A 20,666-nucleotide genomic window follows, 5' to 3' on the forward strand; every position below is an offset into this window, starting at 1 on the left:
TTCCTGTCCTGTTGCTTCTACACTGTTATGAGTTTGATCAGCAGTGCCCCTCACTCTGCCCTCCCCTAGAGGAGGGTCCAGTGCAAACCTCCCACTGCTTTAAATGGAGCCAGTGTCAGTGTGAGAACCAGAGCAGCAGTCAGTGGGACTCAGTCTGTGCTTTAACTCAGTGCTCCTCCTTCTCTCCTGCAGTCATGAAGCTCCTACAGGCCCTGCTGCTGCTCACAGCACTCACTCTCTCAGGTCTCTCTCTCTTATTCTCTCTCTCCTCTCTTTCTTTTTCTGTGCTTCTCACATGTATCAAATCTGAAATCTGCCTTTTATTTTAATTACAGGTGTTCAGGGTGAGATTGTCCTGACAGAGTCTGAAGCAGTGGTAAAGAGACCAGGAGACTCTCACAAACTGACCTGTACAGCCTCTGGGTTCACATTCAGCAGCTACTGGATGGGCTGGATCAGACAGGCTCCTGGGAAAGGACTGGAGTGGATCTCAGTCATTGAATATGACAGTGATAGGAAATTCTACTCTAAGTCTGTTCAGGGAAGATTCACAAATACCTGAGACAACAGCAAGAACCAGCTGTATTTACAGATGAATGGCCTGACAGCTGAAGACACTGCTGTGTATTACTGTGCCAGAAGCGACCCACAGTGAGAGAAGTCAAGCCTGAGCCCTGACAATAACTCTCTGCATGAAACTGTCACCAGAGCAGACTTCAGGGAATTCATTCTGTTTTTGTTGCTCCTAAAGCTCATTGCAGAGAGTAAAAAATGCCTGAAATTGACAAAGGTGTTGTGTTCCTTCAAAAGGTGAATATAATAATTATTCAGTTATATGAAATATAAAATGTGACACATGTTTCGAATGCTTTATTGAAAAACTTTAGACACGTAAAAAGTGCTTAGTACAATTTCTGTAAATGTAAACGAGCACACTATCACTGGACACAAATAAAGATTCCAGTTTCAAACGTGCCTTTTCCTGTTGTGTCTGTAATCCACGAACGGAAGGATTACCTAAATAGATGTAGTGAGATCACCTCCATTTTACAAGACTTCAAACAAAGAACTTTATTCCTGTAGGGCAGCAGTCCTAACCCACTACATCACCATGCTGCCCTTATAATGGCGATAACACAGACAAATCAATGAAGACAGCACTATAGTGAACTTTAGTGCATCCTTAGCAATCTAGATGGCATGTCATAAATTGCACAGACATTCGAATCATGACCTCTTGAACATTCTTAATGTTTTAATTCCCCTCCAGGAGGGGGCAGCAGTGCTCCTCACAATGAATATTCTGACTCTGAATCTTCCTGCAACCTCCGGAGACTTAAACCAATTCAGCCCACATTATTTACTATAAAATCCACTGAGACTTCTCCTCCCAACACAAGAGCATCACCTCTAAGACAGAGAGGGAGATCTGTGTGTTACAATGAGAGCTCTTATAGCATTAGCTGTGTTGCTGGGAGCTTTATCATGTAAGTGAGCATGCTATATTCCTATTTGACTTGTAATTAAGATTTTTCTGTGAAATCCTCCAAAGATTTACTTTTAGATAAAATAAAATGAGTTGTCTATTGGTTTTTGCAGTTAATCGTGTAGTTATTTTGCTTATTGATGTACTCACAAATACCTTTTATTTCGATCTCCACAGATAGTAATTGTGTTGAACTCACACAGCCTGGTTCTATGGTTTTAAAACCAGGAGAGACTTTATCTGTGCCCTCTAAAGTCTCATATTCAGTTACTGGCGATAGCACAGCCTGGATCCGGCAGCCTGCAGGGAAAGCTCTGGAGTGGATTAGAGTTATGTGGTATGATGGAATCACTGCTTATAAAGATTCACTAAAGAACAAGTTCACCATCACCAGAGACACCTCCAGTAGTGCAGTGACTTTGCAGGGGAGCAGCCTGCAGACTGGAGACACAGCTGTGTATTACTGTGTCCGGGACCCACAGTGCAGCAAAGCAATGCTAGAGCTGTACAAAAACTGTACATATTCACCATTATCTGAAAAAAGAAAGAAAAATAATAAAAAATGGGAAAAATCTCAGACCTGCAGCTACTGAAGTTTTATTGTTTTTTTAAAGCAAAAACATGATGTTTGCATATGAAAAGCTCAAATGTAATGAAACAAACACAGAAGTAAATAACTGGGCGTATACCCTATAGACATGGACACACAATGCACTTTGACCCCGGTCTTCTTCAGTGGTGCCTGCATGGGCCCAGTGTGGTCTGGGACATCAGCTCACACAGGTGAACAGGAGGAGGGGGTGACTAGTGTGGATGACTAGATTCAGCAGTGGTGGCCTGTTGCCTGTATGCAGCTGGACGTGTAGAGTGCTGTACTTTACAGTCTGAAGTGTGTTCTATAGCCAGAGAGGGGAGTTGGGGAGAGATGTGACACTTGTGTATTTTGGATGAAGGTAAATGCAGCAGGAGCAGCATTCTGAATGAGCAGGAGGGGCCTGATGGTACCAGCAGGGAGACCCAAGGAGAGAGCAGCATCATCCATTCAGTACAGCGCAAGGGCCTGAATAATGAGCTGGGCAGCATATGCAGGAAGGATAGGACCGATTTTACAGAGGTTGGAGATAAAAAAATCAGCAGATCCAAGTAACAGAGTGATATTCTCAGTGAGAAACTGTGTTAACCTGGATCATTGGCAGTATGGAATATATATATATATATATATATGCCATTGTGCTACTCCCAGTTTAAGATTTTGTCTTTTTTCTGACTTTATCAACCTTACCTCAATATCCATAGAAATTTTATACTTACAGATAAAATATCAAAACGCAGATAGACTCTTCCACACCATATTTAGGGGAAAGAAAAAATAAGAAATTGTTTTGCTAAAGGTGACAGACATAAGCTCATGGGTGGTTTATCTACTGAAATATCTATAGAATATCGATATACTACAAATATACTGCGATATTTATATATGCTTGATTTTATTCCCCATGGAAGCACAGCATATGCAAAAATCTGTAATTTACATTTGTTTTCCTGTAGTTACATTTGTAACAGGCATAATGTTCTCCTCCAGGTGGGGGCAGCAGTGCTCGTTATAATGGATATTCTGACCCTCTGAATTTATCTTGTTTTCCTCCTTCCTCCAACCCCCAGAGATTTAAACAAATTCTGTGCACAGTATTTACTATAAAAACCCCACTGAGAATTATCCTTCTAACACAGGAGCATCACCTGTAAGACAGAGAGGGAGATCTGTGTGTGACAATGGGAGCTATTGTAGCATTAGCTGTGTTGCTGGGAGCTTTATCATGTAAGTGAGCATGCTATATTCCTATTTGAATTGTAATTAAGATTTTTCTGTTAACTCCTGCAAAGATTTACTTCTAGATAAAATAAAATGAGTTGTCTATTTGTTTTTGCAGTTAATTGTGTAGTTATTTTGCTTATTAATGTACTCACAAATACCTTTTATTGCTGTCTCCACAGACGTTCGCTGTGTTGAACTCACACAGCCAGGCTCAATGGTTATAAAACCAGGAGAGACTTTATCTGCCCCCTGTAAAGTCTCATATTCAGTTAGCAGCTATGGTACAGCCTGGATCCGACAGCCTGCAGGGAAAGCTCTGGAGTGGATTGGAGTTATGTGGTATGATGGAAGCACTGATTATAAAGATTCACTAAAGAGCAAGTTCACCATCACCAGAGACACCTCCAGTAACACAGTGTTTTTAGGAGGGAGCAGCCTGCAGGCTGGAGACACAGCTGTGTATTACTGTGCCCGATACACACAGTGCAGCAAAGCCACAGCAGACCTGTACAAATACCAACCCTGATGAGTGTAGTGGCAAAACACGAACATTTAAAAGCTCTGTGAAGTTTGCATCCCACATGATCAGAATGTGAATTAAAATATTTTCCTCCATTTGTGCTGCAGTGTGCCGATAAAATGTAAATCCCATTATGGTTTAGGACCTATGTTTGTAACTCAAAAGCTGTAGTTTAAATCCCTCGCTGGAGAGTATGCATTGCAGTTTTGAAAATGTTTTTACTAGATTGTTTGACTAAAAATAAATCTGCATCAATGGACTGTATGTAAATTTATAATTCTCATTTACTGTTTCTATTATGAAACCGTGGATAAGTCATAACTCCATTTTGAAAATCCAAAGGTGATCTTTTATTGCTTTAGGAAAACCTTATTTTATTAAACTCAAAATGCAACATTTTAGCGGCATGTAGTTTGGTATTGCCACTGATCTGCTCCTCAGTACAATTTATGTACATACAAATGAGCAGATCATCACTGTACTCAACTAAAAGGTCCAGATACAAACCTTCCTGTTCATGATATATTTACAGAATATCTGTAGACAACAATATACTGGGATCACAGGATATTAGTCCCCAGAGAAACACATAGATGCACAAATGCTCCTCATTGTGGATTCAGTCCACAATATTTCCTATAAAATTCATTTACAATGTGAGCATCATTGGTATAACAGAGAGGAACCATCTCATACTGCAGTTCTACTCAAAACCAGCTTTTTCTGTTTAAATATGACCACAGCCTCTAAGCCCTGGAGAGGTCAGAAGGGCAGCTCACTGCAGCTCATCTGCAACACAAACCGTGTTCCCTGCATCTCTGCTGAAGGTCCTGGCAGCTGCATCCTGTGAGTTTCTGTTTCTGTCCAACTGTGTAAAACCAGAGGAACACCCCACCCAAAAATAAATTAAAAGAAGAATAATAATTATTCTGGCTCTGGCTTCTGCCTACTGCCACACAGCCTTGTAATTTTTATATTTTCAGTTGAAATGTCATGAAATCCATATTTTTTTTCTATCTTAAAGTGTCCATTTCCAAATTTTGCTATATTTCCAACAATTTTATCAGCAATCAAATAAAAATAATTCTTTCACATTATTTTGTGTGGTATTAAGTAACATTCTCACACATCTGCTGGAAAGTTTTGAGATTTGAACAGCATCTGGAGAGCATTTTAATGACGGGAAAATAGCTATCAATACTTGATTTAGATGTGTTGCATTAGAATTTTTAATTCATATATTTTACAATATTGCCAATATTTGTACAGGAATGAAACATTTTCTGTAATGAAACATTCAATAAGTAATATTTGTGGAACATTCAGACCAACTAAGCGTTTATATACACACTGTACACTTTATGTAAATAGGAATTCCCATGAGAGGCGGTTATGTAAATCCCATGAGCCCCATGTTCTTTAAAACACAGAAATTACAGTACATATTCAGTGACGAGCAGCACTGTTCACTTCTTGTCTTTTGTTGCTGTAAATGAAATAAAATGGAGGCCTTAGTATTCATCATAGCCTTGCTGTTTGCGTTTAAATGTAAGGACACAGCTGATTTCATTCCCTCTTTTCTCCTGTCTCACAACACTTGATTGAGTGGTGCTACAGCACTGGCTATAGAACTGTTGTAAAACTGTAAATTTGTCCCCTTCTGCAGATGCTCATTGTGACATCACACTGACAGAGTCTGCTCCACAGATGAAGAAGCCTGGAGATTCTGTGAGGCTCTCCTGCAAAATTACTGGATTCTCACTCAGCAGCTACAGTGTGCACTGGGTTCGACAGGCTTCAAACAAAGGGCTGCAATGGGTCGGATTCTATGGTGGTTCTTCTGACGATCGTTTCAAAGTTACAGAAGATTCATCCAACAACATTGCTTACCTAGACATCACCAATCTCCAGTCCTCAGACACAGCTGTGTATTACTGTGCCCGACAGCCACAGTGAGAGAGTTTAAGGCCCTGCTGTACAAAAACCCTCCACAGATGATTTAGCAAGCAGTGTGTTTACTCCTGGATTTGCACCATAAGGCTTCATCACACATTTTTAAACAAAGTTAAAATTAATTATAAAAAATGACAAATACATTTAATCCAACTTAATTATATGTGTTCAATTATTCCTCTATATTAAGTTCCCAGTGGATTCAAAGTGAGCAATAGCTTGAGTAACAAGTTAAAACTAGTAAAACACAAAGACTGCAGGCATGATTACACAATGGGGATATAGACGCAGGAGCATGTTTTCTTTATAATATTTTATGGGATATATGATTTACAAAACAAGCTCCTGAATCAAAACCCTTGAACATAATGCATATACACTTCAACATTATGGCAATAAACAACACAAACTTTCAATTAGTCCTTTATTATTCTCATTATATAAATGGTAATAACATAGTAATTCATTCCACTGAGATTTCTTAAACACATAATCATCCTAATTTGCATAAAATGGGTTGCAATGTTGGTGCACAGACATGCATATTTAACTAGACAGGCAAGCACACCTTCAGCTAACCTAATCTTGTGAAGCCCCAGAAGTAAGTCAGTACTGCACATGTTGAGTGCAAAACACTGGGGCTCCCATTGAAGTGAATGAGGAATATCAGACTTTTGAAGGCAAAATAAAATTTTCCAGATGATATTTTGAAACACCATTAATGATCATTACATTTCATATGTAAAGCAGATTTTTTTTAAATGCAATATGTAATTAAACACTTTTCTGGATTTACTAACCATTGTTTTCAAACATAATGAAATGTATGAAGACTGAAGAGATTACCTTTGGTTTTTACATTGAATTCAATTCGGCAAGTGAATTGCCATTACTTCTTAAGCTTCACTGCTTGGACCCTCCTAGACTCCAACCCTCCCCAGTTCCTATGTACACTCTATGCATTGGTGGAAGCAGTCTGCTTTTTAACATTCTCCTCCAGAAGGGGGCAGCAGCACTGATCATCCCATCCATTACCTATACCCACTTATCCTGAGCAGGGTCACAGGGGGTGCTGGAGCCTATCCCAGCATGCATTGGGCAAGAGGCATGAATACACCCAGGACAGGCTGCCAATCTATCGCAGGGCACACACACACACCATTCACTCAAAAACTCATACAATTTAGAGTGGCCAATCGGCCTACCTGCATGTCTTTGGACTGTGGGAGGAAACCGGAGTACCTGGAGGAAACCCACATGGACACAGGGAGAACATGCAAACTCCACACAGAAAGGCCCAAGCCGAGATTCGAACCCATAACCTCCATGCTGTAAGGCGACGGTGCTACCCACTGCACCACCGTGCCACCCAGCACTGCTCATAATATGAAAATATTGGTTAAATAAGACTAGTGTTACAAATACAGGGTCCAGCGTTTAACAGTGGATTTCCAGCTGCTTTCTGTAGTGTGGTCAGATGCTGTCTCTCTGGGACACTCTCATAAGGCCCGGTCCACACCTCTTACCTCACCTGTGCGTGACGGTCGCGGAACCTCTTGCTTTTCATTTCGGCGCCCATGTTAGCAGGTTAGAGCAGCCACACAGCCTGCGTGAGACGCGCGTCTGAGGCACGGCTCGAGCCTCGCTGCTGCGGCGCGTCATCTAGAGTTTCAGCGTGGAGCCTATTTTTCACGCGTGAGGCGCGCGGTTCTCAGCTAAAATAGAAAAAAGTGGAAGAGCTGTTAATAGTCATGTGGGGATGGCTGGTTTAAGCAGCCACACCTGCCCTGGGTCAAGCTAATTAGACCTGGCCAATTGGATAATTGGTTAATAAATAGATAATTGGCCAGGCTAATTGGACCCAGGAACAGGAGTGGCTGCACCTGTGCGTAGTGAGGTAATCACTGCGCACAGGTTAAATCTGCCATCCCCACCCACATCAGGAGCTTCGGTCATGACTGGTTTACATCTGCTCATTTGGCGTTACCATCTTGCCAAACCCTCGTGGAATAAATGTGGACTGTTTTAACATCATCTCCCTGTGTCTCTGTGCTGGAGGGCCCCAAAGAAAGCCACTTTGGTGGCCTGTGGCAGGCGTGTTTGCCACAGTGGCGCCCAACGTGGGGCTCCTCCAGCACAGCAAAGAGGCACAGGAGGGCCAGCCAGGAAGCACACTGGAGGAGGGGCGGCTGAGGTGTTCCCGACAGGGCTTCGGGCGGATCCTCCGGGCCAAAAATGGGGAGCGGAAGATGACCAGGGAGGGGAAGGAGGCAATCCTCAGCTGGGACGCTGAGGAGCTGCACCTGGCCGAGGAGGCAGGTCAGCGACGGGCGGTGCACGAGAGGTGGTCGCGCCGTGAGCTGGACTTGGCCGGGAAGGCGGGTCAGCCACGGGCGGCGCACGAGCGGTGGCCGCGCCGTTTTGCTTCCTTTCTCGTCCGTTTGGTTGTTTTTAGCTCTTTGTTTTGGCCTGGTTGGTTTGCCCGGAGCCCATGAGGGGATAAGCCTGCAGCCGCCCGCCAGCAGAGCCGACTGGCGGCCACCACAGCCACGAGGGTTCCTGGTCCCCAGCACCACAAGGCCAGTCCACCAGCCCACCAGCCCAGCCACCCCACCACAGCCCCTGGAACAGCCCAAGCCGGTGACGCCCCCACCAGCCAGCAGAGCAGCCCAGGACTTCCCGTGCTCCAGGAGGGAGGAGGAAGAAGGGCTGCCTGGTCGTCCGAAGGAGGGTCACCGCATGTACTGGACTGTTCCGGGGCCACCCACCCTGACTTTTTTTATTTAATTTTTTAGCGTGTTTGGAGTTTTGTTTTGTTTGTCTTTGGCTTTGTTGGGAGTGTGGGGGTGGGGGTGGGGGTGGGGGTGGGGGGAGTAGGCTTCGGCCAGGGATTCTCCCTGGCCTCAGTTTGGCGTTGGGGGTATGTGGGGTGGGGATGGCTGGTTTAAGCAGCCACACATGCCCTGGGTCAAGCTAATTAGACCTGGCCAATTGGATAATTGGTTAATAATTAGATAATTGGCCAGGCTAATTGGACCCAGGAACAGGAGTGGCTGCACCTGTGCGTAGTGAGGTAATCACTGCGCACAGGTTAAATCTGCCATCCCCACCCACATCAGGAGCTTCTCTGTCATGACAGTGTTTGAGATCTGCTCACTTGGCTGTAACATCTTGCCAAACCCTCATGGAATAAATGTGGACTGTTTTAACATCATCTCCCTGTGTCTCTGTGCTGGAGGGCCCCAAGGAAAGCCACTTTGGTGGCCTGTGGCAGGCGTGTTTGCCACAGTGGCGCCCAACGTGGGGCTCCTCCGGCACAGCAAAGAGGCACAGGAGGGCCAGCCAGGAAGCACACTGGACGAGGGGCGGCTGAGGTGTTCCCGACAGGGCTTCGGGCGGATCCTCCGGGCCAAGAATGGGGAGCGGAAGATGACCAGGGAGGGGAAGGAGGCAATCCTCAGCTGGGACGCTGAGGAGCTGCACCTGGCCGAGGAGGCAGGTCAGCGGCGGGCGGTGCACGAGAGGTGGTCGCGCCGTGAGCTGGACTTGGCCGGGAAGGCGGGTCAGCCACGGGCGGCGCACGAGCGGTGGCCGCGCCGTTTTGCTTCCTTTCTCGTCCGTTTGGTTGTTTTTCGTTCTTTGTTTTGGCCTGGTTGGTTTGCCCGGAGTCCATGAGGGGATAAGCCTGCAGCCGCCCGCCAGCAGAGCCGACTGGCGGCCACCACAGCCACGAGGGTTCCTGGGCCCCAGCACCACAAGGCCAGTCCACCAGCCCACTAGCCCAGCCACCCCACCACAGCCCCTGGAACAGCCCAAGCCGGTGACGCCCCCACCAGCCAGCAGAGCAGCCCAGGACTTCCCGTGCTCCAGGAGGGAGGAGGAAGAAGGGCTGCCTTGTCGTACGAAGGAGGGTCACCGCATGTACTGGACTGTTCCGGGGCCACCCACCCTGATTTTTTAAAATTTTTTAGCGTGTTTGGAGTGTTTTTTGTTTGTCTTTGGCTTTGTTGGGAGTGTGGGGGTGGGGGGTGGGGGGTGGGGGGAGTAGGCTTCGGCCAGGGATTCTCCCTGGCCTCAGTTTGGCGTTGGGGGTATGTGGTGTGGGGATGGCTGGTTTAAGCAGCCACACCTGCCCTGGGTCAAGCTAATTAGACCTGGCCAATTGGATAATTGGTTAATAATTAGATAATTGGCCAGGCTAATTGGACCCAGGAACAGGAGTGGCTGCACCTGTGCGTAGTGAGGTAATCACTGCGCACAGGTTAAATCTGCCATCCCCACCCACATCAGGAGCTTCGGTCATGACTGGTTTACATCTGCTCATTTGGCGTTACCATCTTGCCAAACCCTCGTGGAATAAATGTGGACTGTTTTAACATCATCTCCCTGTGTCTCTGTGCTGGAGGGCCCCAAAGAAAGCCACTTCGGTGGCCTGTGGCAGGCGTGTTTGCCACAAGTCATATTGATAGAATATCAGTAACATTACATAACTGACACCTTTCACTATAGTTTCAATGTCTAGGCTATCTGAATATGTCACAGACATGAAAAAATGTGAAGAGGGATTGCTGTATATTTTTTTAATATAATTGAGCACACGCTTCTTAACCCTTTCCTGTCTAAACTAAATATAAATTAAATTTATAATGAAATGAAATCAAACATTCTCTTATTGATGGCCATTATCAAAGGCAAACTCAATGTAGAAAGATAGGGCTGGCAGTAGCAGCGCCGCAGCAGCAATGCTGGCGATGTGGACACACACATGCATGCGAGCAGCTGCAGTTTGGCGAGGTAGCTGTCACACACAGGCGAGGTAAGCGGTGTGGACCAGGCATTAGACTGACTGGTGATGTACTGAGTACTGGGGAGCTCCTGACTCCACTCTCCCACCCTCACCTGCCAGGAAACTCCCTGCATTCACTATGAATAATAATGCAATAATCAGCCATGGAAGAGAGACACAAGGCTGTAATGATGTATAATACTTATAACTGCTATATGATCTGCACCCCATCTACAGCTCTGACTGCTCTATTTAAACAGTGTGTGATCTGCCCACCCAGTGAGGAGGAGTTCATGCAAACTCTGAGCTCTTCCTTCTACATTTACCTCTCTGCACTGAGGGAGGAGGGACTGTTGTTGGAGACTGACTGAAGGGCTAGCTTATCAACTGTAGAAGTCTTTCACCATGAGTATTATAACCAGTCTGTTTCTGATGACAGTAATGTTTACCAGTAGGTTTAAATTTCTTATTCTTTTAGTTCTTTCTAAAATGTTGATTTGTGAGGTTGTCAATAGTGAGTTCTAAGTCTTTCTTAATTTCACAGGTGTTAAAAGTCAGACACTGACTGAGTCTGAACCAGCAGTTAAAAAGCCTGGAGAATCCCACAAACTGACCTGTACAGCCTCTGGGTTCACATTCAGTGACTACAACATGGCCTGGATCAGACAGGCTCCTGGGAAAGGACTGGAGTGGGTGACCAGCATCAGTAGTCCTAGTGGCAGCAGCACATACTATGTCACGTCTGTTAAGGGAAGATTCACCATCTCCAGAGACAACAGCAAGAACCAGCTGTATTTACAGATGAACAGCCTGACAGCTGAAGACACTGCTGTGTATTACTGTACCAGACACCCACAGTGAGAGAGAGTGAGGGGAGAGCTGCACAAAAACCTCTTTCCCTTTATCACACAGAGCAACCATATAGAACTGGATTCACTGGCTGATTTAAATAATACTTTTTTTTCAAAAACCTTTAAATAAATTTAAATCAATTTTGGTTTATTTTGTACACATTTCTACATCAGCAACTATAAGCTTTTTGTGCTGAACAAATTGTAATGCAATATTGGTTAAACAAAAGCTTAAACGTTCTTTCATTAACAGTTTCAGTTATGATTTAATTAATTAACATGCATTACATTACATTACAGGCATTTAGCAGACGCTCTTACCCAGAGCGACTTACACAACTTTTTACATAGCATTTTACATTGTATCCATTTATACAGCTGGATATATACTGAAGCAATTTCGGTTAAGTACCTTGCTCAAGGGTACAACGGCAGTGTCCTTACCCGGGAATCGAACCTGCGACCTTTCGGTTACAAGTATAGTTCCTTACCCACTGTGCTACACTCCGTCCCTTATATGCAGTCTTGACCACCCCGATGGTGTTGTTTATGATTCATAATGACCTGAATTGCTTATACATAATATAATTGTGACCCATTTGGTTATGGGTTTATGCATACGTGTTATTGGTGTGGGTACCTTTAGGAGAAGAGCAGTCTCTAGTGGAGGAAAAGAGGACCTGCCAATCAAAATCATGTCATTATACATTCAATGAGAAAACTAAAACATAAACAGATTTACTGAGGTTGCCTGTTTTCTTTTTGTGGAAATCCAAATCTACACATAAATGTGTTCTTATTTCCATTTGGCTTTACTTTTTAAACCAGGATAATTTACCCCAAATAGGACAAATAAGCAAGTACTTTTGTTAACTTCCATTTATTTCTTGTTATCTAAATGGAACATATTCCTGTGTGTATAAATCCGCATGGTAACTTCATGAGCCTTATTTCTGAAACAATATAATGCATCTAAAATTACTGTTACAGATCTAAATTATTAAGTCATGCTGGTGGAAGCAGACTGCTGTTTTTAATTTTTCACCAGGAGGGGCAGCAGAGTTCCCCCTAATTAATATTTTGACCCTCTGAATTTATTACCTCCGCCAGGCGAGAGCCTGGAGAGGATTATGTGTTTGGTCGTGCGGGGTGCGCGGGGTGGGTGTGGGTGGGTGGGTGTGTGTGTGTACGCAGATCTCGCATACTACTCGGCCGATCAGACTAATACTTGTGCATGCTGACAGCAGGCCAAGGACCTGAATTCTCAAATATTTTGCAGATCGGTCAATGACAAGTATTTTATTTGAATTCATTTCCATAATTGTCCATTTAAATACATTGAGTGCTAACTCCTCACTCCTCCTAACCGGCCGGTAGGGGCCGCAAGTGATCAACAACAGCTTCCGTTTGAAATGAAAGACAAGCGATGTAAAATGGCAATTTCAACATTAAAATGCCAACAAAATAATCCGCCAACTAACGGGGTATATTAATGTTTGAATCTGTGGCAATTATTTTGTTGGCCTTTTCACATTGAAATGGATATTTTACATCACTGGTCTTTTGGAATTGTTCCTGGCCAGAATGATTGTTCCTGTCCGCATTTGAAACAAAAGTACCAGACTATAACGTCAATGTTAGCTCTGCCTAACACATCGTGGCTGAAAGGAGTGAAATTAGCTAAAATGTCACCACCTTTAGCGTTACTTCACTGAATCGGCGTTTTTGGGATTTTCAGTCGTACATGGTAAAAACTTGTAATATTGTCTTTGTCTTTGTCTTTGACTGAGACAACATTCATTTGTTTAAAGTGTCCTCTGAACAGCACTACAGTGAAGATCACACTGCTGTGGACAAGATGCTTTGGAGCAGCAGGAATGGAGCAGAGCTGCATGGCTACTGAACGTGGAACATGGCTCTTTAAATAATGTCATTTCCCTCTTGACTGTAATGCATATTATGTGGGAAAACATGAACTACAACCTTACAATCTAGCAGTTTGCATATTGTATTTGAAGTCTACAGCTCTGACTGCTCTATTTAGTGTGTGATCTGCACACCCAGTGAGGAGGAGTTCATGCAAACTCTGAGATCTTCCTTCTACATTTATCTCTCTGCACTGAGGGAGGAGGGACAGTTGTTGGAGACTGACTGTAGGACTATCATTACAGACAGCAGTCAACGACTTTCACCATGTCTGTTGTAACCAGCCTGCTTCTGATTACAGTGTTCTTAAGAAGTATGTTTTAATTTTCCATTCATTGCGTTTTTACTGAAATGTAAATTTTGAGGTTATGGCTTTTGTGTTCTAAGTCTTCTTTAATTTCACAGGTGTTAAATAAAAACCTGGAGAATCCCACATACTGACCTGTACAGCCTCTGGGTTCACATTCAGCAACTACTGGATGGGCTGGATCAGACAGGCTCCTAGGAAGGGACTGGAGTGGGTGGCCCACATTAATAGTGCTGGTGGCAGCACATGGTATGCCAATTCTGTTCAGGGAAGATTCACCATCTCCAGAGACAACAGCAAGAACCAGCTTTATTTACAGATGAACAGGCTGACAGCTGAAGACACTGCTGTGTATTACTGTGCCAGAGACCCACAGTGAGAGAGTGAGGGGAGAGCCGCACAAAAACCTCTTCAACATTGGTAAAACAAAAGCTTAAACTTTCTCTCATTAAAAGTTTAATGTCATTAATTGTCATGGTTCGGTGTTTCTGTCTCTATTTTTTCGTGTTGGGCCGCCAGATGGCGGCACTTCTGTTTTGTGTCCTGCTCGTTCCCCTGTTAATTGTATTACTGCTTTCAATTATTTTATTATTGTTTCTGATTGTGTCTCGTTGTTCCCACCCTGTCCAGGTTCGATTGTTAATTGTGCCCTCCTGTGTCTTGTTGGTTTTGAGTCTATTTAAGTCCTTTGTCTCCCTGACTCGGGTGTTGGTTCCTTGTGTTTCTGTTTGTGTTTCTGCCTGCGTTCCTGCTTGTGTGTGTTCCGCCTGCCTGGATTCTGTCCTGCCTGTGTTCCGCCCTGCCCGTGTTCTGTTCTGTTTTTTTCAGTTCTTAGGTATCTTTTTGTGTTTGTGGTTTTGCCCCTCGTGGCCTTTTGTTTGTTCCCTGTTTATTTTTATTAAGTAAAGTCTTTGTTTGAATTTTCCTTTTGGAGTCTCCCGTATTTTTTTTACTCTGCGCCTGGGTCCAACCCCCTGAATCCCTGACAGAAGGAACCAGCCAGCGCTGGACCCAGCAGAGTTTTTTTTTTTTTTTCTTTCTTTTTTTTCCTCCTGATCCGCCCAGCTTCCAGCGGGGGCCGCCTGCTACACCTGTTGTCCAGTGGGGGCCGCCTTCCTCGCCCCCTAGTGTTCTCTCGCCCCTTAGTGTTCCCACTCCCCCTAGTGCTCCTGAGCCGTCGCGGTCCCGGCCCAGGGCCCAGAGACCCCAGCCATCCAGCAGCCCTGGAGCCTTTCCGCAGCCACGCCTGGGAGGGCGTTCCCCCCCTGGGGATGGGGCCAGTCCTTTCCCCTAACTGTTCACCTGCCCCCTTATCTGTTTGTCTGCCTGTCTGCCTGTCTGCATGTCTGCCCGCGTGTTTGTTGGCCAGTGCGTTGGCCTGTCTGTCTGCCCCCCTGGACGTCGACCCGTCGGCCAGTGTGTTTACCCGCCTGTCTACCTGTCTGTCTGTATGTCAGTCTGCCTGTCTTGTCTTGTCTGCCCATCTGTCAGTCCATGTGCCAGTTTTTGGGTTTCCCCCTCTCCTTCCCTGTCTGTCCCTTTGTGTGTCTGGTCTAGCCGTGAGCCTCCCCGCCTGCTTGTCACTCTGTCTGTCCTGTTAAGTCTCCCTGTCTTGTTCATAGGTCCGTGTCTGTCCATTCCGTGTTTTTTGTCCAGTCTCTGTGCGTCTGGTGTCTGTGAGTCAAGTGTCTTTGAGCCTTGTTTCTGTTTTAGCTCACTCAGTTCTGTCCACGTTCAGTTCTGTGTCCTGTCTCTGTCAGTCTGTTCCTTGTACCCAGTTCCTTGTGCCCAGTCTCGTTCCTGCCTTGTCTAGTCCAGTCTTGTCCCTGTCTACTCCATCCCGACCCTGTCTAGTCCTGTCCTGTTTTCCCTGCCTGTGTCAGTCTGTTCCTGTGTCAGAGTCTGAGTCCAGTCCAGTGTAGTGTCTATCTTGAGTCCGCGCCTGTCTAGTCTAGTCTAGTCCAGTCCCGTTCCTGTCTAGTCCAGTCCTGTTCCGTTGTGCCCGGACCCCGTCCGGCTTCCGTCCCTGCGCCCGGACCCCGTCCGGCTTCCGTCCTTGTTCCTGTCTTCTCGTCCCGTTCCTGTCCTGTCTCGTCCAGGACTGAGCCCTGTCTGTCCTGTTCCTGCCCCCGAGTCCAGTCTTTGTCCTGTTCCTGTCCAGTTCTTTGTTCTGTTCCTCGTCCTGTTCCTGTCCTGTCCAGTCCCGAGCCCTGTCCTGCCCTGTTCCTGAGTCCTACCCCATCTGAGTTCTGTCCTGCCTGTGTTTCGCCCTGCCCATGTTCTGTTCTGTTTTTTTTCAGTTCTTAAGTATCTTTTTGTGTTTGTGGTTTTGCCCCTCGTGGCCTTTTGTTTGTTCCCTGTTTTTTTATTTTTTTATTAAGTAAAGTCTTTGTTTGAATTTTCCTTTTGGAGTCTCTCGTGTTTTTTTTTACTCCGCGCCTGGGTCCAACCCCCCGAATCCCTGACATTAATGATGTCATTAATAAACATGCAGTCATGATATGCACCCACAGTGATGTTCTTTATGATTCATAAAGAGCTTATTTGCTTATACAAAATATAAACTATGACCTGTATTATGGGTTTATGCATATTTGTTACTGATGTGGGTACCTTCAAATGGTAAATGAACTGCATTTATATATCACTTTTATCCAAAGCACTTTACAATTGATGCCTCTCGTTCGCCAGAGCAGTTAGGGATTAGGTGTCTTGCTCAAGGACACTTCGACACGGCAACCCTCCGACTGCCAGACAATCGGTTTTACCTTACCGGTCTTACCTCCTGAGCTATGTCGCCCCAGGAGAAGAGCAGTCTCTAGTGGAAGAAAAGAGGACCAGCCAATCCAAATTCCGTCATTATACATTCAATGAGAAAACAAATATAAACAGATTTACTGAGGTTTTCTTTTTAAATGGAAACCCAAACCTACACAGAAATGTGCTGCCTTTACTTTTACTTTGTTTACCATGATAATGTAAACACCTCACAGCTAGACCAATGAGGGTTTGTAGCTGGAGGGGAAGGTATCGCGTGTTCTCCCTTGGCTGGTGTGATTCAAAACCGGAGATGTTAGTTATTTTTCCTCTGTTCGTAAGAACAGGGCACAATTATACTTAAGAATGCACTGGTTCCGTTGCCACGAGTTAGATATGAAGGCGCTGCTTCATATCCCGCTTAAAACTGGCCTGAAATGGATCAGTAGCATTCAGGTTACTCTCCGTTCGTAAACGGGGCTATGCTGTCATCAGAGATATATCCGATCTGTCGCCGGACTGTCAATATCCTAATGGGAGCATCAGAAAATTCACAAATGCGCGGAACAACACAACAGATATATCCATGACCACAGCAAGAAAGCGTAACAGTTACTATGTTTTACTCTCGTGTTAATCTGACTCCATTTTACATGATAATTTAAAATTTGGTTTTAACTATACGTGGAACTTGGGAGTGATTACACTCGACTCTATCTTGTGCCATCATTCCTCAATATATGCTCCCGGGTTTAGCATTATTGTTAAATCTCAGTTCGGCGAGGAATCCAGAGGGTAGGAGGCTGACCACCATAATACATGCCTTCCATGCCTGGCTTACATGGATAGTGCATAGACAGTTATGAGCCCAGGACGGTGCGTATCTATCGGGCTCCTTCAGGCGAATTTGACAAGAACCGGCGTACTACGCCCATGGGTTCTCTTAAGCCAAAACACCAGAACCAATACCACCAATCCCTTAACAGGCAGATCGTGGTCACCTATCTAACTTGAAGACCCCACTAAAGACGTTTACTGTACTAGACCCCTGATCAGTAGGTCCTAGTCATAATTGCCCCCCTGAGTATTTAAACGGAATTTCGGCTGAAAAGAAGATAAAATGGATTAGAGTCATGAAGACCACGCAAGTTAAAATCAGAAGAATTTATTTAACAGGCAGGTAGGTTGTTATCTTTGAATTCAAATCAATTATAAGGTTTAAAAAACATAAATACAGAGGAAAAGAGTTCTTACCAGCCTGTTTAGCTACACACAGAACACAGAGTATGCGCAGTGCGGGAAGTCGATTGCGATCTTCCTTGTGAATCTACACACACCACACAGATTATGTGTAACGTGGGGAAGTCGTTTACGATCTTCCTTGTCTATCTCTACACAGCGCACATAGTATGTGCACGGTGGGAAGTCGATTACGATCTTCCTCGATTGCTTTGTCTCCCTTCCTTTTAAGCCAAATCCCGCGTTTGGTCTAGGCGGCATTGCCATAAATTAACCTGTCCGAATCATAAATCTCTAATTCCGGCCCCCACCATTTGGAGGAGGTTGTTAAAACAATTGGTGGGGAAATGGGGAAAAGGAGATGATTACCAGAGAGGACATTCCATTGTGTTAGGTTTTTCCTAGTTATTGAAACTATGTTTTTTCAAATTCTATTTGGTATGAAACATATTTCATTCAATGGCTTGAATTATTGTGAACATGTACATACCAAACATGCCAAGTGGATGTAATATTATGGTGCAGTTGTCATGAAAATACCCTTCTGTTTAACCATTGTACACGCAATCCATGTTATTATTACATAAGGCATAATACAATAATACAATGAACACATGTGCATGGTTTGTAAGGTTTTCCGGGATTTGTAAATAAGATATACAGATGGTTTATAGTCCAGATCCAGAAAAGAAATACAAAGTGTAATGTCAGAGGGGTCCATATGTGGGCAGTGTGGTACTGTCCCATGTAGTGCCCCCACCAGGTGCCGGTCGCTTCACCCTTTACGACCCCAAAACACCCACACCCACAACCACAGACAAAGAGACTAGTTCCCCTTATCTTGGTTGTGTTCAGGTGGTAACATTCCAGAGAGCCAAATGGCCTGCCCATTCAGAGGAAGTCCGAGTGACTTATTGTTTTACCACAAGGCTCTCGGGTCCTTTGAAGTACACGCAGCGTCCCAGCATGCTGGCTCGTTCAAATGTCAGCCTTTTCTGGGTCCCAGTTTAATTTCCCTCTTACAATAATATACCTCAAACAGGACAAATAAGCAAGTACTCTTGTTAACTTCCATTTATTTTTTTTTAGATATAACTGGAATGTATTCACATGTGTTTAAAACTATATCGTAACTTCATGAGCCTTATTTCTAAGACAATATGATGCATCAAAAATTACTGTTACAGATCTAAATTCTGGAGTTATGCTGATGGAAGCAGTCTGCTGTTTTTGTTTTCCACCAGGACGGGGCAGCAGTGCTCCTCATAACGGATATTCTGATCCCCTGAATTTATCTTGTTTTTCTTCTTCTTCTAACCCCCAGAGATTTAAACAAATTCAGTCCATGGCATTTCCTATAAAAGCCACTGAGAATTATCTACTCAGCACAGGAGCATCACCTATGTGACAGAGAGGGAGATCCGTGCATGACAATGGGAACGTTTGTAGTATTAGCAATGTTGTTGGGAACTTTATCTTGTAAGTGAGCATACTGTATTCATATTTTACTTTAAATTACAATTATCCAAAGTTTTACTTTTAAATATAATTGAATTAGTTATTTATTAGTGATTGCGGCTTGTGTGAATAATTATATTATTTATTGATATATTAATTAATCCAACTATCTTTTTAAAAATTTCTGTATCCACAGATGGTCACTGTGTTGAACTCACACAGCCAGGCTCTATAGTTATAGTATAGTAAAACCAAGACAGCCATTATCTGTCTCCTGTAAAGTCTCGGGGTATTCCCTGACTGATAGCGGCTATGGTACAGCCTGGATTCGACAGCCTGAAGGGGAAGCACTGGAGTGGATTGGAACCATATGGTGGTATGAAGACATTCCTTTTAAAGATTCACTAAAGAACAAGTTCACCATCTCCAGAGACACCTCCAGCAGCACAGGGACTTTGCAGGGGAGCAGCCTGCAGACTGGAGACTCGGATGTCTATTACTGTGCCCGACACACACAGTGCAGTAAAGCAACACAAAAGCTGTACAAAAACACATCACGCTGTGTCACCACTGAACACACACACTCTACCTGTATGTAGCGCTCACTGGCCTCATATTTACCATTACATATTGATAAAATTTAATGTTGAATAAATTATTTTTGACTTCAACTTTTAGAAATCCTTTCTTTCATCAGCATTAAAAGAGAAAGATTCAATTCAATCAACATATGGGGTTCAATCAACATTCGTCTTTTAAATTTAAATGCAGCGTTTGTTTATTGTTCACATACTGTAATGTGTTTGGTAAGTTACATTTGGGTGATGCTGAATGCTGCTCACATGAGTCAAAGTTGTGTCTGAACCAGCAGTTAAGACCCTACAGTTCCTGAATCTGTCAGTCACACACTAAAGGCCCTGAACAAAGCTCCTGCTACGGCTGGTCACCTGCTGCCCCCCAACTCAGTGAAGGTCTCCTAGAAGCACATGAGGGATGTTACAGCAGCGCTGGAAATCTGCTTCATACACATCAGCCAGCAGCCTGTCTTTGGCCCACAGAGGGGACACTGTGACCTCTGTGCAAAGGGTGTGTCCTGTGGAATTGTGGGAAGTTTGAGACTTTCCCAGGACATGCAATTAGCATCATTGTGTTTGTAACACAAAAGGTGTTATATTTGCATATTTGAGCCATGGTTTCCCTCAGCAGATTTCCAATACTTTTTCCCATACAAATTTTGATTTATCCGTAAAATAAGGTCCATGGTTAACATAAAGTTAATGGAGTTTCAAGTTTAGTTCTACAACATAAATAACATATCCCGTTAATACCTCAGCCGTGAATTTCAAAGCTGATACATCTCAAAACCATTCTGTGCTCTGTATGGTTTAATGTGGAGGGTGCTTGTGCAGTACTATGAGAAGTGTGCATGCACACAGTGATCTCCAAAGTTGGTAATGCACACAGGTAATGTGCCTGTAGACCTACCTCTGTGTCCCCACACCTACACATCAGCACTGCAGCTGAAGCAGGTTCTCTCCTCGGAAGCCAGTCACACTGTTACACCCGA

At 44.3% G+C, this 20,666-nt stretch overlaps 1 gene segment (V, D, J or C); it reads left to right on the forward strand.

Moving 5' to 3' along the window:
• The first annotated feature begins 105 nt into the window (after positions 1–105).
• Positions 106–14,939, forward strand: LOC118220388. The segment is given in 5 exon segments: positions 106–243; positions 336–445; positions 11,213–11,418; positions 13,808–13,894; positions 14,711–14,939. Coding segments are annotated over 5 exon segments (681 nt in total).
• The last annotated feature ends 5,727 nt before the right edge of the window (positions 14,940–20,666 follow it).

This window comes from Anguilla anguilla, chromosome 2 (assembly GCF_013347855.1).
Source record: "Anguilla anguilla isolate fAngAng1 chromosome 2, fAngAng1.pri, whole genome shotgun sequence".
NCBI lineage: Eukaryota > Metazoa > Chordata > Actinopteri > Anguilliformes > Anguillidae > Anguilla > Anguilla anguilla.